General features: G+C 44.2%; 1 protein-coding gene across 4 annotated transcripts in view; it reads left to right on the top strand.

Annotated features, from left to right (window-relative positions):
• Nucleotides 1-1128: 1128 nt before the first annotated feature.
• NPR3 (natriuretic peptide receptor 3) overlaps nt 1129-27661 on the top strand; it is a 70029-nt gene continuing 43496 nt past the window's right edge. Inside the window, exons 1-3 of one of the 4 annotated variants that reach the window (XM_019930182.3) lie at nt 1129-2357; nt 11630-11752; nt 26273-26439. In XM_019930182.3, the coding sequence (XP_019785741.1) occupies nt 1601-2357; nt 11630-11752; nt 26273-26439 (1047 nt within the window). In that variant the 5' untranslated portion in view covers nt 1129-1600. Of the gene's footprint in view, nt 2358-3353; nt 3607-5215; nt 5225-11629; nt 11753-26272; nt 26440-27661 lie in introns of those variants that run through there. The other 3 variants (XM_019930181.3, XM_033852777.2, XM_033852778.2) reach the window with 3 other exon arrangements.

Raw genomic sequence — 27661 nt, forward strand, 5'->3', positions numbered from 1 at the left:
CTGGGTCTTGGACGCAGGACCTTCCTCGGCACTACCGAAGCCGGAGCACAGGGTCTCGCGCTGCCCGCAGGAGAAGCGGTGGGATTTCCGAGCGCACGGATTGGAGCGGAGGACGCGCCTCCATCCAGGGGACCCTCGGGGTAAAGCTTTAGGGCGAAAGTCTCTTTATTTAATTACCTGGCTTAGCAAGTAAAGCCCAGACGACGCCTTGGAGATGCTTTTCAAGCTTTCTTTCTGCCACCTTCAGAAGAAATGTTCTCTCGTCTTTGGAGGCAACAAGTTTAACTTTTCTGCTCGCAGCGCGCCGGCGGAGGTGTCAGTGCGCCGGGGACCCTGGATGCCCGGCAGCACTGCGACTCTGGCGCGAACTCGCGCGGCTCTGGGGGAGGAGGCCGGCGGGGGTGGGGAGCGCGGGAAGGAGGGATAGCTGGGACGCCTGGGCTAGCTGGGCGCTCCAGGTCCGCGACCGAGCCGTCTGCCCCGGGACCTTGGTCCCTGTTCCCTGACCTTGCGCCAGGGGACCGGGAAGGTCGAGTGCACGCCCCGAGTGGGCGCATCAGGAGGGAATGTGGCTGGAGTGAGAAAGAGGTGAGAGTCATCGGGACCCTAGGGTGTTCTTTTGTTTTTTATTTTGCAACGAAACCACCAATTTCCAGGGCCACCTCCTTCCTTTAATCCTGTTGTTTTTTGCACGGCGTGGGGTGTGTGTGTGTGTGTGTGTGTGTGTGTGTGTGTGTGTGTGCCTGCGCGCGTTTCTTTACTTTCAGACATATTTCCATTTTTAAAGCCCGGAACTGGAAAGAGAGCTGCCGCGTGCGGGGCCAGGGAGAGGCGGGGACCCCGCTACACCCAGGTGGCTGTGTAGCGCGTTGGGGGCTCCCGCCGGTACAGAAGTGAGCGACTGTGGCTTTAAGGAAAAGGCCCAGGTCTGGCGGGGAGCTGGGAGTTAGGGACAGGGGAGGGGTGGGAAGAGTAGGGGTGCGGGGAGGAGTCCTGATGTAAGAATGCTAATGAGAGGCTCCCCTAGCCCAGCCGCCACCCCCCCCACACTCCCCACCCGCTGGAAATACAAGCCGGGCCTCGGCGCGCCTTGTGTGGTAACACGCTCCGCCGCTGCCACGCTATTTAAACGCGGGTTATGGATCCAGGAACCGGCGCGAATCAATGAGATCAAACGCGAGGGAGATGCACCGTCAATTACAAGCACTTGGACAAGTCTAACTTTTTCTTCTTTTACAAATACGCTTTCAAAAGCAACCTTAGCAATGCCCAAATAAGAAGCCACCTCTAAGCAAAATAGTATATATAAAGGGAGGGCGAATATATATATTTATAAGAAGTATATATATAAATATATTACAGACGTACAGGTTTACACCCGGTGAACTTTTTCTTTTTTTCTTTTTTTTTAAACGAGTGGCATTGCAAAGGAGGACTCTTCCTCTCTCTTTCGGCGAGTTAGTGAAGGGGGTATTCTGTTTTCTTAGAGCGCCCAAGGGGGCGCAGGGACCTCGGAGAGAAGAGTGGGGAGGAAAGAGGAAGGGTCGGTGGGGGGCAGAGGGCGAGTCCGCACCGAGGGCAGGCGCTTTCCTGCGGCACGATGCCGTCCCTGCTGGTGCTCACTTTCTCCGCGTGCGTCCTGCTCGGTTGGGCGTTGCTGGCCGGCTGCACGGGTGGCGGTGTCGGCGGGGGCGCGGGCCCGGGCGGCGGGCGCCGGGAAAGAGAGGCGCTGCCGCCGCAGAAGATCGAGGTGCTGGTGCTGTTGCCCCAGGACGACTCGTACCTGTTCTCCCTGGCTCGGGTGCGGCCGGCCATCGAATACGCGCTGCGCAGCGTGGAGGGCAACGGGACCGGGCGGCGGCTTCTGCCACCCGGCACTCGCTTCCAGGTGGCCTACGAAGACTCGGACTGCGGCAACCGCGCACTCTTCAGTCTGGTGGACCGCGTGGCGGCGGCGCGGGGCGCCAAGCCCGACCTCATCCTGGGGCCTGTGTGCGAGTACGCGGCGGCGCCGGTGGCCCGGCTAGCGTCGCACTGGGACCTACCCATGCTGTCGGCCGGGGCACTGGCAGCCGGCTTCCGGCATAAGGACACGGAGTACTCTCACCTCACGCGCGTGGCGCCCGCGTACGCCAAGATGGGCGAGATGATGCTCGCCCTGTTCCGCCACCACCAGTGGAGCCGCGCCGTGCTGGTCTACAGCGACGACAAGCTGGAGCGGAACTGCTACTTCACCCTCGAGGGGGTCCATGAGGTCTTCCAGGAGGAAGGCTTGCACACGTCCGCCTACAATTTTGATGAGACCAAAGACTTGGATGTGGACGACATCGTGCGCTACATCCAGGCCAGTGAGCGAGGTGAGCAGAAGTGCGCCTCGGGCCCCAGGCCCTAACCCAACCGCTCTCCGCGGCTCTCGCTACACGCTCGTCCGCTCCTCTGGGGACCCCACTACCCGCTGCGGCACTGAGGACCCGGGGAGGGCGCGTGAGCTTGGACTCGCCGGGCTGTGCGCTGTCTGGCTGCGACGACCTTTGACCATCATCCATGGCTGTGGTGGGGTGTACGCAGAGCGTCCCGGGGAGGTGGTGGAGCCTGGGGGAGGGGCATGTGAGCTCGCAACTCGCTAGTGTTCTGGTCCAACAGGTGCTGTCAAAACTCCTGGGTTTTTTCTTTCTCGCTTCCCTGGCTCCGGCGCCGGGCTTGTGGTTAGGGGCTCACTACGGGTGCCCTTCTCCAACCAGGGTCTGAAAGCGTGACGAGGCCGAAGGAATTTGTTACCCGGTCTTTGCCGACGTGCGCCTCCTCCGAGTGCGGAAGTGTACGCTCTACAGCAGACGCTCCGCCTCACGGTCCGCTCCGGTCTCCGGGTTTCCCGGCTGCTCCTCGCACAGATCTCAGCTTTCTTTTAAAGGCTCATTGTGTCGCCCTTCTCATTCCTTCCCTGGCCCCTCCAGCCGCTTATGAACGGGCTTCTGTGGTTTCCATCAAAAATGCCTCGCAGTGTCTGGACTCTGGCGACACTCACTGCCCCCGGCGCGTTCGGCATCGCGGTCTAAAGCGCCGGCAGCTAGGCTTTGCTAGAGCGCGCGCGCTGGGGAAGCGGGCGCTGAACCTCCTTTCCACGTCCCCCCGCCCCCGCCCCCTTGAAGTTTTCTCCGTGGGTCTTTGAGGGTTTGAATAACCACCAAACTGGCCAAAGAGCTCAAGGTTGAGGGTAGTGTCTATGGCTACAGGGAATGGGAGGAGAAGGGGCAGGTCACGGATATATAATCGCGGAATCCCCCAGTGCGGCTGCCTCATTGTACTGTAGAGTAGACCCGCGGGATGGCGGGTGGAGATGCCAGCATAGCGCAGCTCCCTCCTTACCGATGTCAGGTTTGGGTGCATATCGCTCAGGGAATCCCGCCTGCTCCCGCTCGGCGCGCACGCGCCTCTATTGTCAGTGGGGTGCAACCCCAGCAAAGCTCCCCACTACCCGACGCGGGGAGATGGAAGGGGAGAGGGGCCGAGCCGGGCGCGGGGCTAGCCCACGACTTGGCACGGCTGGGCACCTGGGCGCTGGCCGTGGGAGACAGCGCAAGCGGAGGCAGGGGGCCTCAGGAACAGGTGAGAGTGGGTAAAGGTTCCAAAGAGGATGGCGCTGCGGTCATCCCCCTTCCCAGTTTGACTACTTCGGACTCGGAGTGAACGCACTCTTTAGAGCGAGGAGGCGGGAAGTGTTGACAGTGGGGATGCACGGCCAAGTTTTGAGCGTTCGAACTACAGGCTGTCTGCGCCGAATTCCTGCCAGCCAAGCAGGCGGGGCGCCGGCGTTGCTGATTATGAAAAAGGGCGCTTGTATACAATGGCTGCGGATTCGCCACGCCAGGCTGAGAAAGCCACATCTGCTCTCCCACTCCCAGTCCCCAGGTTACGGCAGACCCCTGCACACCTCGGGCTGCTCTAGCCCCCGAACCTGACTATTCAGCTCTCGCTCTCGAGGGCTTGGAGCTAGGAGTTGGAGACTTCCCAGCTTGGGCTGGGGCTGGGGGTGTGTCCCCCTACGGGCGAGATCCGCGGTCTGCCAATGCGTCCGTGATGCTACTGCCCTGAAGGTCTCAGTGCCAGCGGTGATCTCCTCGCACGTGGCCTGGGATTCGTGGCCGAGGTCGGCCCAGAAGAGGGCAGATCGAGGCCACCGGGGCCCCTCAGCCTCACAAGGGTGTGGCTGAGCCAGAGGGTAGGGAGGGCGTCAGGGCCCTAGTGGGCTTGGGGGCTTCAAAGAGATTGGGCTACAGTCTTGCTGCTGATTATTTTTTAATTCCGAAAGCCTCGTAGATGTTCCCAAGCCTCTTTACTTTTTTTTCCCCCCAAGTTTGAATCTAGTGGTGAAAGTTTGTTTGACTGACCGGTATGTTTTACAGGTGATAAGGTTACCATTCTTACTCTAAAATACGTTTCCAACAGTGACTTGGCAGTTGTTCAGAAATATAAAACAAAATAATTTCTCCCCTAAGCCCTCCTCCCTCCCCTGAAATTCCCTACTCTCAGGAGAGAAAGCTGCTTGATAACAGAGCTCTCTCTGGGGGTCTTTTAGTTTTACTAATCACCTTTATTTCACCATAAGTGGTTAATGGGTTAACTAGGGGTCCAGTACAAGGATTTAGTGGCGTTTGAATTTTCAGAGCTCTTGGCCTGGCTGAGGCATTCACTGGGGAGGGAGCTTGGGCTGCCATAAACCTCTGTACCTCGGGCTCCTCAGGTAAAGTGGGGGGATGCTGGGAGGAGCAAATGAGCTATCTTACAGGAATGCTCTGAAACAGTGCAGATGCCTCCTGAGTGCTCCATAAACCTAGGTTTTATTAGAGTTGTTATAATTATTTTATATATATGGTGATAATCTCCTTTACCGGAAGGCGAGACCCTGTCAAGGGTGAGAAGCAGACCCTCTGGATCTGGCGGCTGCACTCAGCTGCTACAGGGCCTGCCTAAGTCACTTACTTTCTCAGAGGCCGAATTTCCTCTTCTGTGAAACGGAGGTGGGATGAGAATCAGGCCTCTTCAGACTGGTATTTGGTGGTTCTGATTTCTGCTCACTCGAGTGTAAAATGGAACTGACTCTATTTTTGTCTTTGAAAATTCCATATTAAATATCATAGAACTAGAGAGTCACCCCCCCCTTTTGAAGATAATGCTTTTAGCATCTTTTTGGACTTAAGTTCATCTTTAAAATCAGATCACAAAAGTTTTAATCTCTCTTTTTTTAAAAAATTAATTAATCAAGTTTTTGGCTGTGTTGGGTCTTTGTTGCTGCGTGCAGGCTTTCTCTAGTTGCAGGAGCAGGGGCTACTCTTTGTTGCGGTTCACGGGCTTCTTATTGCGGTGGCTTCTCTTGTTGCGGAGTACAGGCTCTAGGCACACGGGCTTCAGTAGTTGTGGCACACAGGCTCTAGAGCGCAGGGTCAGTAGTTGTGGCGCACGGGCTTAGCTGCTCGGCGGCATGTGGGATCTTCCCGGACCAGGGTTTGAACCCATGTCCCTTTCATTGGCAGATGGATTCTTAACCACTGTGCCACCAGGGAAGCCCCAAAAGTTTTGGTCTCTTAAAGGGTAAAACTGATAATGCCACCATCTCTAATAATAATATAACTAAAATTTCATTTGGCTACGTGTGTGCTATAGAATGAAAAACTGAGGGGTATTATTTATTCTTCTTAGGGATTTACTATCAAAATCAATAATTAACATTTTTTCTCTCATGTTTTTAGCTAACATAGATCACTAAAATACACACACCTGAGCATGTATTATTTTTAAAAAGTCAACTACTACCCTCAATATTCTATACTCAATGATAAATTTATTTTTAAAAAGGGAAGTTTAAAAAGAAATATTTTTTTAAGCAATAAAAGCCAGCAGTTGTTTTGTCTATACATCTCATAAGATGCAGAGCCAGAAGTGTGTGCACACAACATTTTTGTATGAAGAACTGTAGTTTTATCTTTTTAGTTATTAATATGTCATTATTCTTGGCCTGCATAACAACTGTAGTGATAACAGTATTTAATCAGTAGAAGAGTCATTTATTTTTAGAATTAGGCTGGGGTAAATGACAGAGAGTTTGGTCAGAGTTTTTAAGCAAAGAACCCATGATAAATGTAAAATAACTAATTCATAGCGGGGGTAAAAGAAGCATTGTAGGCTGCAGTGTAGAAATTCTGAAAGCCTTTGGAGTAGATGGAACTTTGTGAACAAAAAAAAATAAAGGTGCAGTCTCTATTTTGCAAATGAAACCTATTGCTTATGTAAAGTAAAAACAGCCAGAGAGAAATATATATTTTTAAATAATAGATTTTATTTTTATGAAAGTTATACAGCTATGTAGTTTAGAAAGTCAGAAAATGACACAACTCTTACTAGGAGTAAGAGTTTCCTATCTCCTGCTCCCCATATCTCACCTCCCAGAGGCAACTATTTTCAACTCCTGTAGCTATGTCTGTAGGTATTTGACTTCAGACCTCTAAATAACATTATTTTTTATTTTTTTCAGGTTTAGGTCTTATTTCTTGCCATCCCAGGGGAAGATAGTGATTTAGTTTTCTTCTACTGCCTGTTAACCACACACTCAAGCTTTCCTTCCAGTCATCCTTTCAATATGATCGTGTCAGGTTTTTTTTTGGTTAGCTCAGTATTCAGTGTCTGTATTATTATTACCTTCTAAATGCTATATGTAGTTGAGCCATATAAGCTACTACAATGATATTTCTTTATTGCCCTACTTGTTTTCCTTGGGGTTAAAAATATAGTCTATTTTTGCTTAGTTTCCTATGAACTTATAACTAAATTATCTACCAATTCTCTATTTTAAGCCTCCTGAGTTGCTCCAGTTTGGTTATTTTCTAAGCATACCACATGGTTGCCACTCTGGATTCTTTCTTCCACATCCTCTGCAACTCTATCACCTCTCCCTTTTGAGCTAGATCCCTATGTGTTCCTATTTCTTGGTTTATGGCCTTCTTTTGGTGGAGCACATCCTCCAGGAGCTTTCTGAGAAAGGATGGTTGAGAGCTAAAGTTTGAGACCTTTCATGACTGAAGTTTCTTCTTCCTACCCTTATACATAACTATAGAATTCCAGGTTGGAAATAATTTTTCCTCAACATTTGAAGAATTGTCATTTACATTCCAGTGGTGCTATTGGAAAGCTTGATTCGATTGTGATTTTTGACCTATTGTTTGCTATTTTTTCTGTAAATTTTTAGAATCCCCTTTTTCTCCCAGTGTTTTAACATTTCATTTTGATTGTACTTGTGTGCCCATATTTTGCCGTGTGCCCTTTAGGGTATTGAAGGGTAAGTCTCTTCTGTTCACAAACTCATGTCTTTTAGTTCCGGGAAAATGTCTTAAATTATTTCTTATATCCCCTCATTTTCTCTGTTCTCTCTTTCTACAATTTGTTTTATTTGTCTGTTAGGCTTTCTGATTTGGGACTCTGTTTTTCTCATCTCTTTTCTCCTATTTACCACCTGTCTTTTAAAAAAAAGTTCCTCTTACTTAGATGTTTCTTTGGCTACTCCCACAGTTACTATTGAGTTTTAGTTTTAAATTTCTGCTGTCATATTTTCAATTTGCAGTACATGGCATATCTTGTTTTGCTTCCATGGAATAACCTCTCTTCTCCCTTGTAAGTTTAGAATTAAATAGAAGATGGATGCAAGAGTCAGATGGAGAATATGAAAATGTCATTTTTATTATTGATAACCTGTTGGAGAACATGGGTTTAGATCTGTTGCCAAAAGGGCCTGCCTGCTATTACTTCCCCTCATAATTAGGCAGGGTCATCCACTAAATCACAGGTAGTGCTGCAGGCCCCCCTCCAGGACACGCCCCTTACTACAGGGTGAAAGTTGCCCGTAATGTGTACTCTCTGCAAGCAGACACACCCCAAAGAGGAAGGAAGAAAGGGCTGCGTCCCGTATGCCCAGTTGTCTTTTCCAGACTCAGCAATCAGACAGTTCCCTCCTTCTCCTCCCCCACGGGAATCGGGGGAGAGGGACAAATGAAGGCACATGGGGAGATGAAGAGTGGCCTTCTGTTAGAGGTTGCTCCAAATGTAAACCTGAAAGGGGGAAAGGGTATCACCCTAACTCAGGTATGCTTCCTGGATTGTTTTGGGGTCTCTGAATTGACTTCTCTAGCCACCCCTTTGTACTTCTCTCTGCTGTTCTTAGAGTGATTGCAAGAACGTGTTGCAGTAGGGAGAAGCCACTTAACAGAAGACATTGTGGGAATCAGATAGTGGAGGGTAACATGGAAAATCACAGATAGTGGAGGGTAACATGGAATATCACATGTTCTTTGGCAAGGGGGAAAAAATAGAGCAGAATGATGAAAAGTCTATCCAGAAACTTGGAATTGCATCATCATTTCCTCTTCTAGAAGTTTAACAATTTGACCAAAAATGTTAGTACTTATATATTTAAATATCTATTTAATATACTTAAATATACTTAATATATGTTTAAATATTTATATATTTAAATATACCTAAGTGTAGCAGAAATTATTTTAATTGACCTCCACTTAAGCAGCTTGCAGCGTTAGCTGATGCTCTCCTTTTCTCTATAAACTTTATTGGCTGTCAGTGAACGCTGGTAGCCGGTATACTTCTCCCATGTTTGCCAGCACATTTCTCATAAATCTGTTTAAAGCAGTTGTACTTATTATTATAAGTATGCAATTTAATTAGTTATTATGTAAACTGATGAAACATGAGTAAGAAGAGAAAGCTATTTCAGTGAAAACTATTTTCAACCTTCCGAAAGATTGTATAGAGGCATGTTGCTAAAAATACTTGCTGTTGAATTAGGCATGAATGAAAAAGCCATAAGAGATTAAGGAACATTCTACAAATGTAGAAGGACTCTGCATTCTGACTGCTCGGCCAGTGTCATTAAGTGCTTGCTCCAACTTAAACTGGGCGATAATGTGCACTATGGGTTTGTTTTGTGGAAGAAAAACAATACCTGACCCATGAAGATGCGAGTTAGGATTTCGTTTTCAGAATTGGACCACATCGTCCACACAAAACAGATGGGATCTACAATAATTCCAGTCTGCTCAGATAGGCTCAGTGCTGCTCTGTGTCACTCTTGCTTGGTCCAAGCAGGTACTGACATTTAAAGAAAGAATGTGTCTATCACAAGGGGTTGATCTTAGTGGTGATGGGAAGAGAGAGAAGGAGAAGGGCCAGGGCTGTAAACATAGAAAAGAAGTGACAGAGAGGCCAGTGTTGGGCTGACAGACAGCCCATCCAGGACTTGGGGAAGCCTGTGCTCTGGCCTGAGGACACAGCCTGTTCAGGCCTGGGCCAGGTGTAGCTCTTAGACGGATGCTTTGGGTTATCAAGACCTGATGCCTTTGGATGCTTGAACCCTGCAGCTGATCTCCCCGATTCTGACGTCACCCTCACTAACATCCTTCTGCTTATAATTTGGCTCCTCAATGAGCACTCCCAGGTTTATGTCGGCACAAACATGTTTGTGACCACTGTGGTCCTCATTGAAATTAATCTTCACTTCAGATTATCTAAAAATATCTGAGTTAGGTTATCGGGACTCTGCTCCCCCAAGCAATGACTCTACTCTTTATGTGCTGACAGAATCAGGTTCTGTGTCTTAAGGTTTAGAGCCAGACTCTGGACTATGGTCAAGTGATCAAAAGATGATGAGGTCTGCCAGTGGAGAGTCAGCCAGGCTTCCTGGAGCCTCCCGGTGCTGCCCACCCTTGGAATCCACACTCTTCCAACTTGTCCAGCCTTAGCCCAGGTTGTTTTGGGAGACACCTTGGCTCTTTTGTCATTTAGAGGACTAGAATCAAATCGGAGCTAAAACAAGTGTCTAGATCACAGTGAGTAATGAGGAGTTTCTTCAAAAGCTTCCTTACTGAGACATCTTGAAATTTGACTATTCATCCCAAATATATAACTGTATTTCCAGGCACAAACAACACCTACTCCCACAGTTATAAATCTATCGGAGTTTTGTATTGTTTTAAAAACTTGTTCTGCAGACTTTGAGCCTGTCGCCTGAGCCCTTTTGTCGTAAGAAATGTCAGAGTCATGATCTAACGCTCTGAATTAACCTGTGCAGTAAACGAAATGTCAGCAAGCGCCTGGGCCTTCGCGCAGGCTGCCAAGGAGGCTTTGGCACAGCCTGAAGTTTGTTCTGCATCTTTCAGCACCCATGCTTTTACAAAGAACATACACAACCTGCAGGGCTGGCACGCATGGCGATAATGTGGTTATGGCGCCCAGGCTTCTCCTCTCCTCCATGTGTGCAGAAAAGCACAGCGGGCACTGTCTTGGGGGCCAGGGGCCATCAACAGTGATCAAAATAACTGGATGAAGGCCAGGTCCCCACTTCCCTCTAGTCCGTTGCAGCTCTTACGTGGCAGACAACGCTATTCTGCAGCTGCTTAAAGCCTCTCAGCTCTGACAGTGTGGCTGTGAACTGAGAGCACGTGGGGAGGGACCTGGAATCTTGGTAACTATTTCCTATATATGTTGAGATAGCTTGAGAAAAAGGGTTCTACATTCAGACTGCAGAAAGCCTGTAGCGCTCGCTGCATCCTCTGATTTGCCAAATGAAAGCTTTCTCAGGAAAGTAGGTTTACTATGCGAGTAAAAGCATAAAAAGCAGCTGACAAGCCTCACTATCTTATATTGGGCAAATCAGGGAATTTATTGGAAGTATTTTTTTTAAAGGAATTCATTCTGAAACAATTGTGTATGTTTGGAAAAGACGTAAGAACGTATAAAGCACCTCCTATAGCCTTCACCCAGATTTTTACCAATGGTTAGCATTCTGCCGGTATGCTTTGCCATTCTAATCTCCCCCTTCCCTCCCTTGCCCCTCCAAATATATACACAGGTACATATACATGCACAAATATTACTATCTTTTTAATGAACCATTTGAGAGTAAATAGAGCTATCATGCTCTTTTACCCCTGAAAACTGAAGTGTGTGTTTCCTAAGAACAAGGACATCCACTCATATAACCACAGTAGAATTATGAAAAGCAAGAACTTTAACACAAACACAATACTATTATCCAATTTACAGACCTTATTCAAATTTCTCCAGTTGTCTCAATAATGCCCTTTGTAGAAAAACTTTTATTATTATTTTTCTAAGGTCCAGGATCCAATCCAGGACCACACACTGCAGTCAGCTTTCTGTTTCTCTAAGTCTCTTTTAGTCTAGAACATTTCCTCAGGCCATCTTTGTTTTTCATGAAAGTGACCACTTTGAAGGGCGCAGGTCCGCTATTCTATACACAGTCCCCCAAGCTGGGTTTGCAGAGCCTTCCTTCTGATTAGATTCAGGTCGCCCACTGTGAGGTTTGGGGCCCGGGGTGTGTTACACCAGGGGACTCCTGAGTCTGCTTCCATGGTGGGTGATGTTGATGTCCATCACTTTGTTATGGTGGCGATGGATAGCTTTCTCCATTGTCAAGCTATTATTCTGCCCTTTGTAATTCATGAATAATTTGTGAGGATTCTTTAGGACTTTAGCCGTGCCCTGTTCCCCGTCAGATGCTGTCCTCCGTGCAGGGGCGTTTCACGCGTCTGTTTGTTCCTCCCCGCAGTGGTGATCATGTGTGCGAGCAGCGACACCATCCGCGGCATCATGCTGGCGGCGCACAGGCACGGGATGACCAGCGGAGACTACGCCTTCTTCAACATCGAGCTCTTCAACAGCTCTTCCTACGGTAACTCTGCCTCCGGTTTCCCCTCCCACTGCCAGGGTGTCAAAAAGGGATTGTGAGACAGGGCCAATAACTTGAGTCATCTCTGTAGATTTGATTTCCATAGATAGAGTTTTAGAAATTTGTGATTCTGAACACTCCCACTTCTCATAAGGTCTCAAGCTTTCCTTCTCTGAGAACTCAGAGCAAAAAGTTACCACCACCTGTGATGCCAAGGGACTTGGGGAGAACATAGCTCACTCCAGCACTCCAAAGGATCATAAATCCAGGCCCTGAGGACCCCTCCCCAGTGCATTTCCAACTTTGGGTTGCCACCATGATGGACTGCTGGAGTAATTTTAGGGAGATTTGGACAGAATTTTTAGTAGCATGGAATAGACTCGAACACATCAACGTAATAGAATAGAACATGTCAAAGTGTGTCACACATAGCATATGTATGGTTTCATACAACTTTTATTTTAGGAATATGATTACATGTTTGTGTGTATATATTTATGCATGTTACACATGTATTTGTAATGGACCACAATGTGAAATAAATAAAATAACCATTACTGTAAATCGAGGTAAAAAATTTTGAAAGGTGCTGCTCCCAGTCCCTCCTCCTTCCAGATTACTGTCTCTTAGCTTCTCTTATAGAAAGTTGGGGAGCTTGGGCTTCCCTGGTGGCGCAGTGATTGAGAGTCCGCCTGCCGATGCAGGGGACACGGGTTCGTGCCCCGGTCCGGGAGGATCCCGCGCACCGCAGAGCAGCTAGGCCCGTGAGCCACGGCCGCTGAACCTGCGCGTCCGGAGCCTGTGCTCCGCAACGGGTGAGGCCACAACAGTGAGAGGCCAGCGACTGCAAAAAAAAAAAAAAGTTGGGAAGCCACTAACAGTTACAATCAAAAGCATTTAACTCCTTAAAATGGATCTGGGGAAGTTCCCAGGGTTCCTGTGATGGAGGGTGTTCTAGGAAGTCATCAAGATCGCAGGTATAAAACATTTTCCCCAAATGTGGTTAGGGCTCTCTCTGAAGTAAACAGTGTAGGGCTATGGACCATTTTCTCAAGTCCTGCACGTTGGCAGTTACAGGGGAACTGTAAGTGTGTGTATCACGAACAGCATGTTCACGCTGAGCTCCACTTCTCAGTTATCACGGTCGAGATACAGTTAGATGGGATCTAAACCTTAAAGCATATGCCTCAGTTTCCTGCTCTGATAAGCTCCTGGCTTACTTAAGCAGTAGATCATTGTGTATAAACATAATGAATCATACTTCTCACGGGAATAAAGCAAAGTTGTTGAATCAAAAGTAACCTCTCTTCCTGTAGCGGATAAAATTGAAGATTTGAGGCTTGCAGGATAAACACCCAGTTTTCCCCTGCTTGCTCCCATCACTGTCTTTCCCCCTATCTTTACACAAGCAGAGTGGCAGTTTTGCTTCTTGACCCAAGATCAGAATGTAATTACATCATTGGTTACAGTATTGAATTCATTGAGACAGTGGTAGAGACTGGTGAAAAATGAAAAAAATTTATTCTGAGTTTTGCAAGTTGGCTACTGCAAGCATAGCATTTTGAGGCAATGCATGTGAATGCATATTATAAGTGCGCAAGTACAAATTAGGTACTGGAATTCCTTTCCTCCACGGATAGAGCTTGCATTACTTTTCCCTGCTCATTACAATACACAAGTATTACAGAAAATTTGAGAAACATAGAGAAGCATAGGGAAGAAAATAAGTTACTGAAACTCTGCCCTGCAGATAAAGGTACATTGATAATATTTAGATGTCCGTCTTGTCTATTTTATTAAAAATTATATATTTATGAAAAATGTTCAATAAAATGATCATACTATCTACAGTATGGATACATAGTATTTTATAATGCTGATATGCCATCTTTCTTAATCAGTCTTTTGTTTTTTAATATTTATGTCGTTTCCAGCTTTTTGCTCTAAGAGCAATGCTATATTAAGTTGCCTTGCCATGTGCATTCATGTGTGCACATACATACACACGTATGTATGTGTGTGTAATCTGTAAGACAAGCTTCTAGAAGTAGAATTCTGGGTCAAATGTTACATACATTTAAATTTTGATAGATATTGCCAAAGTTGTCCTCTAAAGAGGTTTGCCAATTTACATTTTTGCAACAGTGTATGAGATATTTTGTTTTCCTGTATCTCTGTCAACCCTGTATCATCTAACTTTTAAATTATTTTATTTATTTGAATTTCTTTTTATGTCCATAAGCAGAGTTTTGCAGTTTTCTTTATTTGAATTCTGCACCATTCTTGCTGAGTTCATTCTTAGACATTTTATGTTTTTTGGTTTTTATTATGTTCATGATCTTTTCCTATTACATTTTGTAACTGTAGTTGTTATAGAGAAAACAAGAATTCCACATATTAAATCCTCTGTTCTAATAGATTTTCTTAATCACTTTCAAATAATAACAATAGTTATGCCTCCATTTTGATAGTTGAATGTTCTATTTATCTTTCTTTTCTTACTGCATTGGCCGTAGCCTCTAGAATAATATTATATAACAATGGTGATACTTAATTTCTCATATCTTGTCAGAAGTAGATGTTAAAATATTCTTTAGTTTATGAAGTGTGGTTTTAAAAATTGGAAGTGAGTGATGAGTGTTATCAAATATATTTTATCTGTACTTTTAATAAATTTCCTAGTATCGAGCCATTATAGTATTCTTGGAATTAAGCATAGTTTGTCATGATTTTTTTAGATGTATTGCTGATTTTAACTTTTTAGTGTTTTATTTACGATTTTTGAATCTATACTCATGAGATTAGACAGTTTTCTTGCATTCAGGTGGTATTGTCAGATTTTAATATCAGGTTAATATTAGCTTTATAAAATTAATTGGGACACTTTCCATTGTTTTTATGCTCTAGAACAGTTTATATACCATAAGAATATTCCTTGAAACAATTCAACTCTCGATCTGGACCTAACTTCTTTTCAGAGGTCATTTTTGGAAAATTAAAAAACAAATCTATTTTGAAATAATTTTAGATGTACAGAGAACTTTAAAAAAAATAGAGTTTGTGTATACCTTTTACCCAGATTCCTCTAATGTTAACAATTTAAATGGGCATAGTACAGTTATCAAAATAAGAAAATTAACATTAGTACAATACTACTGACTAAACTACAGGCTTTATTTGAAATTTACTACGTTTCCTCCGAATGCTCTTTTTCTGTTCCAGGATCCAATCTATTTAGTTGTGTGTCTTCTTTTTGTTTGTTTGTTTGTTTTTTTTGCAGTACGTGGGCCTCTCACTGTTGTGGCCTCTGCCGTTGCGGAGCACAGGCTCTGGACGCGCAGGCCCAGCGGCCATGGCTCACGGGCCCAGCCGCTCCGCGGCATGTGGGATCCTCCCGGACCGGAGCACGAACCCGCATCCCCTGCATGGGCAGGCGGACTCTCAACCACTGCGCCACCAGGGAAGCCCAGTTGTGTGTCTTCTTAATCTTCTCCAGTCTGTGATAGTTCTTCAACCTTTCCTTGTTATTTATGACCTGACACTTTGGATAAGTCTGTTATTTTGTAGAATGTCTCTCAATTTGGATTTATCTGGTGTTTTCAAATGATAAGTTGAGTTTACACATTTTTGGCAAGAATACTACAAAAGTGGTGCTGTATCCTTCTCAGTGCAAAATACGAGTGCATAAGAAGTCATGTATATGTATATACATAGGTATATGACTTACTATTGGCTTTATGTATGTATGACTTATTGTTGGTGATTTTTGGGACAACTTTTTAAAACTTATTTTTCCATTAGTTCAGTTTTTCTGCTTCTTGAAAACTGAATTGCATGGAGTTATACAATGTGCTCTGATACAATCTACCAAATCCTTGGTTTTTCTTTTTTCAAATTTTTAAAAATTTATTTATTTTATTTTTTAAAACGTTTTACTTTATATTGCAGTATAGTTGATTAACAATGTTGTGATAATTTCAGGTATACAGCAAAGTGATTCAGTTATACATATACATGTGCCTATTCTTTTTCAAATTCTTTTCCCATTTAAGTTGTTACATAATATTGAGCAGAGTTCCCTGTGCTATACAGTAGGTCCTTGTTGGTTATACATTTCAAATATAGCGGTGTGTGCATGTCAATCCTAAACTCGGGAACTATCCCTTCCCCCGACCCTTTCTTTCTGGTAACCATAAGTTCGTTCTCTAAGTCTGTGAGTCTGTTTCTGTTTTGTAAATAAGTTCATTTGTATCATTTCTTTTTAGATTCTGCATATAAGTGACAGCATATGATATTTCTCTTTCTCTGTCTGACTTACTTCACTCAGCATGACAATCTCTAGGTCCATCCATGTTGCCGCAAATGGTATTATTTCATCCTTTTTAATGAATGAGTAATATGTCATTGTATATATGTGCCATATCTTCTTTATCCATTCCTCTGTTGATGGACATTTAGGTTGCTTCCATATCTTGGCTATTGTAAACAGTGCTGCAATGAACATTGGGGTGTATGTATCCTTTCAGACCATGTTTTTCTCTGTATATGTGCCCAGGAGTGGGATAGAGGAATCATATGGTAGTCCTAGTTTTAGTTTTTTAACGAACCTCCATACTGTTCTCCACAGTGGCTGTACCAATTTACATTCCCACCAACGGTGTGGGAGGGTTCCCTTCTCTTCACGCACTCTCCAGCATTTATTGTTTGTAGATTTTTTAAAAATTTATTTTATTTATTTATTTTTTAGATGTTTGCGGTAGGAGTTTATTAATAAATTAATTTTTGCTGTGTTGGGTCTTCGTTTCTGTGCGAGGGCTTTCTCTAGTTGTGGCAAGCGGGGGCCACTCTTCATCGCGGTGCGCAGGCCTGTCACTATCGCGGCCTCTCTTGTTGCGGAGCACAGGCTCCAGACGCGCAGGCTCAGTAGTTGTGGCTCACGGGCCTAGTTGCTCTGCGGCATGTGGGATCATCCCAGACCAGGGCTCGAACCCGTGTCCCCTGCATTAGCAGGCAGATTCTCAACCACTGCACCACCAGGGAAGCCCTGTTTGTAGATTTTTTGATGATAGCTGTTTTGACTGGTGTGAGGTGATATCTCACTGTAGTTTTGATTTGCGTTTCTCTAGTAATTAGCGATGTTGAACGTCTTTTCATGTGCCTCTTGGCCATCTATATGTCTTCTTTGGAGAAATGTCTATTCAGGTCTTCTGCCCATGTTTTGATTGGGTTGTTTGTTTTGAAGATATTAAGCCACTTGAGCTGTTTGTAAATTTTGGAAACTAATCCCTTGTTGGTCACATCATTTGCAAATATTTTCTCCCAATCTGTGGGTTGTCTTTTTGTTTTATTTATGGTTTCCTTTGCTGTGCAAAAGCTCTTGAGTTAAATTAGGTCCCATTTGTTTATTTTTGTTTTTATTTCCATGACTCTGGGAGACAGATCAGAAAAAATCTTGCTGCAGTTTATGTCAGAGGGTGTTCTGCCTATGCTTTCTCTAAGAGTTTTATAGTGTTCAGTCTTACATTTAGGTCTTTAATCCATTTTGAGCTTATTTTTGTGTATGGTGTTAAAGAGTGTTCTAATTTCATTTCTTTTACATGTAGCTGTCCAGTTTTCCCAGCACCATTTATTAAAGAGACTGTCTTTCCCCCATTGTATAGTCTTGACTTCTTTGTTGTAGATTAATTGACCATAGGAGTGTGGGTTTATTTCTGGGCTTTCTATCCTATGCCATTGATCTATATTTCTATTTTTGTGCCAGTACCATACTGTTTTTTTTAAAAAATTTATTTATTTTTGGCTGCATTGGTTCTTTGTTGCTGTGTATGGGCTCTCTCTAGTTGCGGTGAGTTGGGGCTACTCTTCATTGCAGTGTGCAGGTTTCTGATCGTGGTGGCTTCTTCTGTTGTGGAGCATGGGCTCTAGGCTCACGGGCTCAGTAGTTGTGACTTGCAGGCTATAGAGCACAGGCTCAGTAGTTGTGGCGTATGGGCTTAGTTGCTCCACGGTATGTGGGATCTTCCCGGACCAGGGCTCGAACCCGTGTCCCCTGTATTGGCAGGCAGATTCTTAATGACTGTGCCACCAGGGAAGCCCAGTACCATACTGTTTTGATGACTATAGCTTTGTAATATAGTCTGAAGTCAGGAAGCCTGATTCCTCCAGCTCCATTTTCTTTCTCAAGATTGCTTTAGCTGTTCAGGGTCTTTTGTGTCTCCATAAACATTTTAAGATTTTTTTGTTCTAATTCTGTGAAAAAGGCCATTGGTAATTTGATAGGGATTGCATTGAATCTGCAGACCCCCTTGGGTAGTATCGTCATTTTGACAGTATGGATTCTTCCAATCCAAGAACATGGTATATCTTTCCATCTGTTTGTGTCTTCTTTGATTTCTTTCATCAGCATCTTATAGTTTTCAGAGTTCAGGTCTTTTGTCACCTTAGGTAGGTTTATTCCTAAGTATTTTATTCTTTATGATTTGATGGTAAGTGGGATTGTTTCTTGAATTTCTCTTTCTGATCTTTTGTTGTTAGTGTATAGGAATGCAACAGATTTCTGTGTATTAATTAATTTTGTAACCTGCAACTTTACCAAATTCATTGATGAGCTCTAGTAGTTTTCTGGTACCATCTTTGGGATTTTCTACGTATAGTATCATGTCATCTGCAAACAGTGACAGTTTAACTTTTTTTTTCCAATTTGGATTCCTTTTATTTCTTTTTCTTCTCTGATTACCATAGCTAGGACTTCCAAAATTATGTTGAATAAAAGTGGCAAGAGTGGACATCCTTGTCTTGTTCCTGATCTTAGAGGAAATGCTTTCAGCTTTTCTCCATTGAGTATGATATTAGCTGTAGTTTTGTCATATATGGCCTTTATTATGTTGAGGTATATTACCTCTGTGCCCGCTTTCTATAGAGTTTTTATCATAAATGGGGCTGGATTTTGTCAAAAACTTTTTCTGCATCTATTGCGATGCTCATATGGTTTTTTATTCTTCAATTTGTTGATGTGGTGTATCACACTGATTGATTTGTGGATTTTGAAAAATCCTTGCATCCCTGGGACAAATCCCACTTGATCATGGTATATGATCCTTTTAATGTATTGTTGGATTCAGATGGCTAGTATTTTGTTGAGGATTTTTGCATCTATGTTCATCAGTGATATTGGCCTGTAATTTTCTTTTTTTGTGACATTTTTGTGTGGTTTTGGTATCAGGGTGATGGTGAGCTCATAGAATGAGTTTGGGAGTTTTCCTTCCCCTGCAATTTTTTGGAACAGTTTCAGAAGGATAGGTATTAGCTCTTCTTTAAATGTTTGATAGAATTCGCCTGTGAAGCCATCAGGTCCTGGGCTTTTGTTTGTTGGGAGTTTTTAAATAACAGTTTCAATTTCAGTGCTTGTGACTGGTCTGGTCATATTTCTGTTCTTCCTGGTTCAGTCTTGGGAGATTGTACCTTTCTTAGAATTTGTCCATTTCTTCCATGTTGTCCATTTTATTGGCATACAGTTGCTTATAGTAGTGTCTCATGATCCTTTGTATTTCTGTGGTGTCAGGGTTTTTCTGATTATATCCCCTTTCTTTTCCCTTTTACAGCCTGGTTGCTTAGGCTTTGCACTCGGCTGTCAGCCTGCCTGAGAGTCTGTGCCATGTACTAGCTCTTGGCAAACTGACATAACCCTGCCCTTCCCCTGCAAGTCTTAGTTTCTTCTAATGATAATAATAGTACTTATCTCATGGCATCAGTAATAACTGAGGTGGTGTATGTGAGAGAAACAGAAAACTGCTTGGAACATGATGAGTGCTTAGTAAATGTTCACTATATTTACTATTAATTTTAGTTTACTTTGACCATTACATATAGTACTTTAAAAGGGATAAGTTAAGTTTGTACATTTTCTTGTGGTGCAGTTATATAGCTTGATTTAGGCCATACTTTTTTTTTTTTTGTGGTATGTGGGCCTCTCACTGTTGTGGCCTCTCCCGTTGCGGAGCACAGGCTCCGGACGCGCAGGCTCAGCGGCCATGGCTCACGGGCCCAGCCGCTCTGTGGCATGTGGGATCTTCCCGGACCGGGGCACAAACCCGTGTCCCCTGCATCGGCAGGCGGACTCTCAACCACTGCACCACCAGGTAAGCCCTAGGTCATACATTTTTTTGTTACCAAATTAGTCAACTTTTATCTAGTACATTCTCAGGACCCGGGTGCATTAGGAATTATATCTGCCTGCAAATAACCAAGACTTCCAGCTATAGTAATTTAAACAAATATAGAGGTTTATTCTCTCAACTGTAAGAAGTGCAGAGGTGGGCAGTCCGGGGCAGAATGATGGTTCCATAATGTCATCAGGGACCCAAGCTTCTTCTTGTTTTCTACTCCCTCAATCCTAGTGAATGGCATCCATCCTCAAGATCATGAGATAGTGACTAGGATTCCAGGGATTGTGTCTTAATTCTAGGCAAGAGAGAAGGGGAAAGATGAGAGGCAAAAAGAGATCCTTTTCAGTTGACTCAGTTCTGTTTGAAGGGCTCTCTGGAAGCCCCACTCATTAACTTTCGCTTACGTATCATTTGCTACCCGTGGTTGGGAGGGGGGCCAGGAAATGTGTGCTTTTAGCTGGGCTCACTGCTACCCCACATCAATTCAGGAATCTGTTACTAAGGGAGTAACAGAGAGAATGGATGGGAGAATGGATGTAGGGAGGTTTGCCGCAGACCCTGAAGCACTTTTCCTCTTCAGAGTAGAAGCAGGAAATAGAATCTTATGGCAGGCACAGTGACCTAGACCAAGGTTCTGGTGTCTGTCGCTCATAAAGGACTTTCTCTGAGATTTTTATACTCTAAGAATCAGATATATTATCCTGAAAATTTCTCCAACATCCTCTTCTCCCTGTGCTTCCTCACATCAAAGTCTACACCAGTTCTAGAAAAAGGCTCTGTTTTAAATAATACTTGAGATTGGTTTTTTAAGAAAACATATTGATAGCGTGTCCATATTTACTGATTATTACATTGTCTTGGTGAGCACTCAGAAAAATTCTCAGATCTGCCCCAATTATATTGTTACAGGAGTTCTGAATATATTATGAGGGAATTCAAGTGATGGAAAATAAGATTGAAAGGATAGGTTTTAAAAAAATCCAGAGTGAAGATGATATATATTGCGCTGCAGGGTTTTGAATAGCACCTGTTGGCATTTTCATTCGCTGGCATTATGTTCTTTGGATGTAAGTTAGGTGGAAAGTCATTTGCGCAATCTTGTCTGGGACTGTAAGGTTATTGTAGAGCTTTCCTGACTTCCTGAGACCACAGAGGCACTCAGTAAGGTGAGGATGGGAGAATTCCAGGGCTGGTCATGCACATAAATTACTTGACTCGCTAGAAGTAGAAAAATGGCAGAAAAACTGGGGAAGGGTTAGATTTATATTTTGCTATTAAAGTGATATATTCCTGTTATCGTCAGTTTAGGGTAATGAGAAAAGAGAAGGAATTCTCACACAGTCTTTCAACTGTAAGAGTTGTTAAACCACGTTTAGACACTTCCTCCTCTGATCTTTCTTCCTCTGTTACTTTTATTTTTAACATTCTTGTCCTCCACTGAATTTGAAGTTTTAAATCTTAGAACGCACCAAACTTTGATGAGATGAATGAAGAACAGGCACCGCACTGGAGTTTGGAGGCTGGCTTGCGTTTGAATCCTGCTTCTACTTATTAACCAAGTGACTTCGGGCATGTTAATCTCCTTGAGCCTCAGTTTCCTTATCTGTGAGATGGGGATCATACTTAAATATTCCTCATAGAGTTTTCATTAGGATTAAAAAATGAAATGCTCCAGGCAAAGCCATTCACAATGGCATCGCTCAGGAAGTGGTGCTGTTATCACTGATGGGAGAATCTGGACCAGCCTCGCTCAAGGCAAGCAGGTAACTCCTGGGTACTTGGAGAGGTTGGGGTGAGGCAGGGTGGCCAATCCTTTTGTCTCACTTAATTGGCTTCCAGAGGGCAAGAGCCACGTACTCTGCAGCCAGCCCAGGTGTACTCCAGGCATCATTTTTTGGATGTAGTCTGTGATGTCTCAGCTCCGTCATTCAGCGCACATTTACCGAAGGCTTTCTATGTGCTGGGTCCTTGGTAAGTGCTGAGAGCTACAGGATGACACAGTTATCCCCGTACTGCCGGCTCTCACCAGCTCCCTGGCCGCAGGATTGCCAAGCACAGGGCTTGGTGCTGAACAGGTTATTTCCTCTTTCACAAATATTCTGTACCCTTCTCACGCTAAATGCGAGCTTGGGGCTCCATGATGTTTAAAACCAAACCAAACAAAGAAAGCAAATTCACTTTCCCTTATTCCTGAAGCAACTGCAAGCATCACCTTCTCTGCCCTACTTCTCATTAGCCGACTTCTTTCTCCTCTTCTTAATCCCTTGTTCAGGACCATTGTAAGAGTATGACAACAAGACCCACCACTCCTCTGAGAGTGTTAGGTCGCCGCTGACCTTCTCATCACCAAAGCCATCAGCCTTAGTGCAGACCGTGCCTACATGTCTCTAAAGCAGTGTTGTCCAGGGGAACTTTCTATGATGCTGGCTGTGTCCTACTGTGTTGCCCAGTACAGGAGCCACTGGCCACATGTGACTATTGCACATTTAAAATGTGGCCAGTGCGAGTGAGAAACTGAAATTTTATTTAATCTTGAGTAATTGAAATGTAAGCAGTCACCCATGGAGCTAGTGGCTGCTACAGTAGAGCTATATACAGCTGTAGTCCTTGCCGTACTGTTTCCGTCCATTTCTTTCCGGAAACCCTGTTTTTCTTAGCTTTGGTGGTACAGCATTCTTTGGGCTTTCTCTTAGCTCTTCTGTCTCCTTTTAGTCCTTTGCCCACTAAAAACAGCATCCCCAAAGTGTGTGTGCTCACCCTCCGCCCTCTGCTTCTGGGTACTAAGTATAAGACATATGGACGCGACAGCCAGCATTCTCTCTAGCCCTCACTTCTCTTGCTGGCTTCAGACCCCTCTTTCCAACCCCAGCCTGGTGCTGCCCCTTGGGTGCTCTGTAGTCAGTCACCTTGGATTGACCATGACCCTAACTGAAATCACTGTCATTTCTGTGTCCACGTAACCCCTCCTCCTCCCTCTGGCTCTGCTATTTCTTCTGACAACCATTTGCTTTTCCCCTCTGGCATCACTGGTGATGCGCGTCCCTCTCGGCTGTCGTTCACTCCCTCACTCTTGTAGAGTCTTCAGATTCCTCTTGCACAGCCCTCTGCATTCATTCTCAAGGGCCCTCCCTCTTTTTATGATTATAAAAGCAGTAAATATACTGCTGAAAATTTGCTAAAGTCAGAAAAACACATAAAAAAAAGAAAAGAAAAGAAAAGAAGCCTGTAATTCTAACCACCCGGAGAGCCATGTTCAATTTTGGGGGGGTGTGTGACTTCCCACATATAACCTCTGGTAACCCCTTGCCTGGATTACTGTGGCTGTGAACCCTCAGCGTCTCCCCAGTCTAGTCCATTGCTATTTCCCAAGGCATGAGTCTGATCATGTCATTCTTCTGTTCCGCTCGTAGATCTCCAGAGGCACCCAGTGTCTGCTGAATTAAACTTGTCCCCACTGATGGGGCATCATGCCAAGCCGACCTCTGCTTTTCCTAGGGTTCAGTGGCCCCGAGAGGTTACTGACATAGTACAATAAGAAACACACACAAAGCAGGAAGTCATAGTATTGGTTATGGTTGTGACTAGATACCTTTAGTTTGGCTTACATTTACTAAGCACTTTTGTTTCCATTCTTCTTTCTCTCTTTTTTAAAATTTTTGTTTGTTTTTATTTTTTGGCCGTGCCACACGGTAGTGTGGGATCTTAGTTCCTCGACCAGGGATTCAAACCCATGCCCCCTGACCACTGGACCGCCAGGGAAGTCCCTTCTTTTTTTCTAGAAAACGAAACCCCAAGATCATTACCTTTTAGATTGTGGTAGACAGATTTATTGTACTGTATTTCACTTCTTTCAAGATTAAAAAAAAAAAGTTTTTTCCATATTAGTAACTAAGATAGTTGCTGTTTCCAGTTCTATGTGAATTACACAGCATAATACCCTATAGGGTTATTTCCTTTCTTGTGCCTGGAGGGTTCTCTTACTCAAAGCCGAGAAACTCTGACCCTCATTGCCTAAGAAACACCATTCCTGCTGATTCTTGATACCTCGAGTCAATTAAAAAAGAATCAATACATGTGGATCGCACACCTAGAAGAAATGGGTTCCTTCATGGGTTGAAGATGGACATTCTTAGAATTTGGGGTCTTGCTGGCAAATGGATTTGGCCTCTTGACAGAAGGCTGCGTTGTCCATGTCTTCAGCACCCAGAGGGGTTGGCCCTGGCGGATGACAGTGTCACACAGCTCACTTGCCCTCTGAGCAAGCGCCGGCATAGCTGTGGCCTCCCTGGGATTTGGGAGGTTTCATAGTGGAGGAGGAGGACTTCATCAAGTTTTGTTCAGTGGCTTGAAATTTACTCTTGTGCTCATTGCGAATGGATCGAGCCCTTAATGAATTCTGTCCTTGACTCTGTCTTATTTATCTTTTAACAGCTCCCTGGCACATACTAAGCAATTAATAAATGGCTGCTATTTTTAGGATTATGATTAAACAGATGCCTCCACAAACAAATTCTTCGTCTCTGCCTTTTCTCATGCTCCAGACAGAGGTTCCCAGCTGCCCACTGGATGTCATGCACATTTGCACCTCTGCCCGTGCCGTAGATTCTGCCAAGCATGCTTTTCCATCCCCTTCTCCTCTTATTAAAATCCTATTCACACATTTAGGGCCAGGCTGATGCCTCCTCCTGGCATGAAATTTCCCTCTTTGGAGCTGGTTACCTCTTCCTCTGTACTCTGCGTGGTTTCCATGTACCACCGCCCGCCCCGCATAGTAAGCTAACTGTTACCCTGTAATGACTTCAGGTGTTTACATGCCCATCTCTAAATTCCCCTCTTGAAGTGGTGGAGACTGTTCAAAACATTTATGGTGCCCACTGTGCTGGCTGTCACAGAAACTTGCATGTAGTTCAGTTAATCCATGTTTGTCTGATTTAAGCTATGATAGAAATTCCAAAACCACCAGCTCCTAACTGAACTTTTTCTGTAAGAGTAGAGCAAGGGCCATGGAGCCCTGGCTGCACATTCCAGAAGCATCTTCTCTTAGCCGCTGGGCTCTGGGCATCTGCACTGGACTCTGGGCTCAGGGCAAACAAATGACTGTGATGTTGGACTCCAGCTGGTTGAATGCCTTGTTGTATTTGCAGAGATCTCAAGAACTCATAATGATAATTCACAGAATTATTATTATTATGGTCAAACGTTAGAGGTCCATGTTTCCTTTTGGGGTCCTGCAAGCCACATGTTTTCTCAAAAATGAAATAAGAAAGAGAAGAGGAATGATTCTTATCCATGTAATTTGCCTTTGCTTTTGTGAAAGGGAGAGCTGTGAAGCAGCGGGGTACCCAGCTTCTGAATGCCTCAGTTTCCTCATCTGTAAAATAGAGAGGATAATTGTACCCACAGTCACGGGATCTTGTGAGGATTAAATGAGTTTATAAATATAAAGTGTTCAATAACTAAGCTTTTACTATAATATATACATACATATATATATATACACTCAACAAATGTTAGCAATTTTTATTTTATTACTATTGATGCACAGATCGACTTGTCCAATAAATAATCTTTTTGATGTTGCCAGCACTAGAGAGATATAAATCCTCAAGTTCACTTAAGCTACTTTTCAGTCTGAAGAGATTCGAGAAACATTTCAAGAAATATCAATAATCTCAAACCTTTTTTTTTTTTTTTGCGGTACGCGGTCCTCTCACTGTTGGGGGTCTCTCCCGTTGCGGAGCACAGGCTCCGGACGCGCAAGCTCAGCGGCCATGGCTCACGGGCCTAGCCGCTCGGCGGCATGTGGGATCTTCCCGGACCGGGGCACGAACCTGCGTCCCCTGCATCAGCAGGCGGACTCTCAACCACTGCGCCACCAGGGAAGCCCTCAAACCTTTTCCTTTTAGCACCAACTTTATAATACTCGTGTTGTCGTACGTAGCCATCCCTGCCTTCCACATCTACATAGTGTCGGGTTTACTGTAGCGCAGTAACATCTTGGTTGACCTCCACAGTTGATTAAAAAATATTAAAAACTAAGTGTGAATGGAAAGGAATAGACCTACTGTTTACTCCTGCAGTGCTGCAATTCTCGGGGGTTGAAAATTAGTTACAGGGTTATTATAAGGCAATGAACCCAACAGTGCTTTTGTTTCTGCCTCACATTTCAAAGGAACACGTGTTCTTCTCCTTTGAGGATCTTGACATTGTCACTTTCTATCCAAGTGCAAAACTGTGACAATACCTCCTGCCCCAGCCACCAAAAGAAACATGTAGAGACACTTCGCAGTTGGAAAGGGAGAATGGCCCCTTTATGGTGACTGGCTTGGAATTGTAAATATTTTTCCTTCTCCCGTAGGAGATGGCTCATGGAAGAGAGGAGACAAACACGACTTTGAAGCTAAGCAGGCATACTCATCCCTCCAAACAATCACTCTACTGAGGACAGTGAAACCTGAGTTTGAGAAGTTTTCCATGGAGGTGAAAAGTTCTGTTGAGAAGCAAGGGCTCAGTGAGGAGGATTACGTAAGTAACTGATTATGAGTCTAGACCTTCGCATCCTGAAAACAGTCTTCGAATTAAATCAGGTGTGATAAAGCGTCCTGTTCTGAACCGTTCCTAGGTTCTCGTCTGAATGTCACTGTTGCTTCCTGTGTGTTTTTTTTTTTCTGGCCAGCTCTCCCCCCTCCTCCCCACCAGGCGCCCATCACCCCACGCTTCACTTACACTTTGCCCGCTGCTGAAGGAAGGGAAACTGCTTTCTGTGGGTACTTGTGGTCATGCTGAGCAGAGATCTGGAGACTTCCATCACCTATTCTGCTAGGAGCGTGTTGGGGGAGAAGACGGATGAAGGATTGCCAAAGTTTTGCATGCCTGATTTTTCCAGAGCTTGGTGAGGAAGGTATTTTGGATTTTAGAAGGCTCCTTCTTTTGGCAATCTGTCTTAGCTTCGTGGCCAGTCTGCTTCTCTCTTTTGTGGCCGTGTTGTCGCCTCCTTCTGCTGCAGGCTGTTCCCTACTGAAGTATTCCAGAGTGTCGCACACCATTAGTGAGGTTGTTACTCATGCCTCTTCCAAGAGTGGACTGGAGTCAGGAGCTCAGGCCAGGCTCAGGATTAAGTAGAGGGACACCTAGCTGTGTGATCTGGGGCAGATTCCTCAGTCTCCCTCATTCAGATGAGGATGGGAGGGTTACAGATAATCTAGCTGAAGTCTTTAGCACTGTCAGGTCAAAAAGTTGGAACTCAACGAATGGTGCCTCTTTTGTACTATTGTTATAAGATCATGCCTATCTTTATAGGAATTTGCTACCAAATGACATACAAAGTGTCTTATAAACATGCATTAATGTCTTAAATGCGATTTATATATTATACACGTATCATTTAAAATACCTTTTGACTTTCTAAATTAACACTGTCTTCTAGATATGTAATGTGAGCCACAAATGTAATTAAAAAGTTTTTAGTAGCCACATTAGAAAAAGTTAAAAAAAACAGATGAAATTAATTTTAATAATACATTTTATTTCACTTAAATAGAAAAAAATCATTTCAACATTTGATCAATGTAAAATTATGACTGAGATTGTATATATTTTTTTCTTGTATGAAGTCTTTGAAATCCAGTGTGTATTTTACCCTTACAGAGTATCTTAATTCAGTTCAAGTGCTCAGTAGCAATAAGTGGCCAGTGGCTGTCATGTTGGACAGGGTGTTCTTAATTATGAAAGAAGTAGAGCCCAAGTT

This window comes from Tursiops truncatus, chromosome 3 (genome assembly GCF_011762595.2).
Source record: "Tursiops truncatus isolate mTurTru1 chromosome 3, mTurTru1.mat.Y, whole genome shotgun sequence".
NCBI classification, from domain to species: Eukaryota; Metazoa; Chordata; class Mammalia; order Artiodactyla; family Delphinidae; genus Tursiops; species Tursiops truncatus.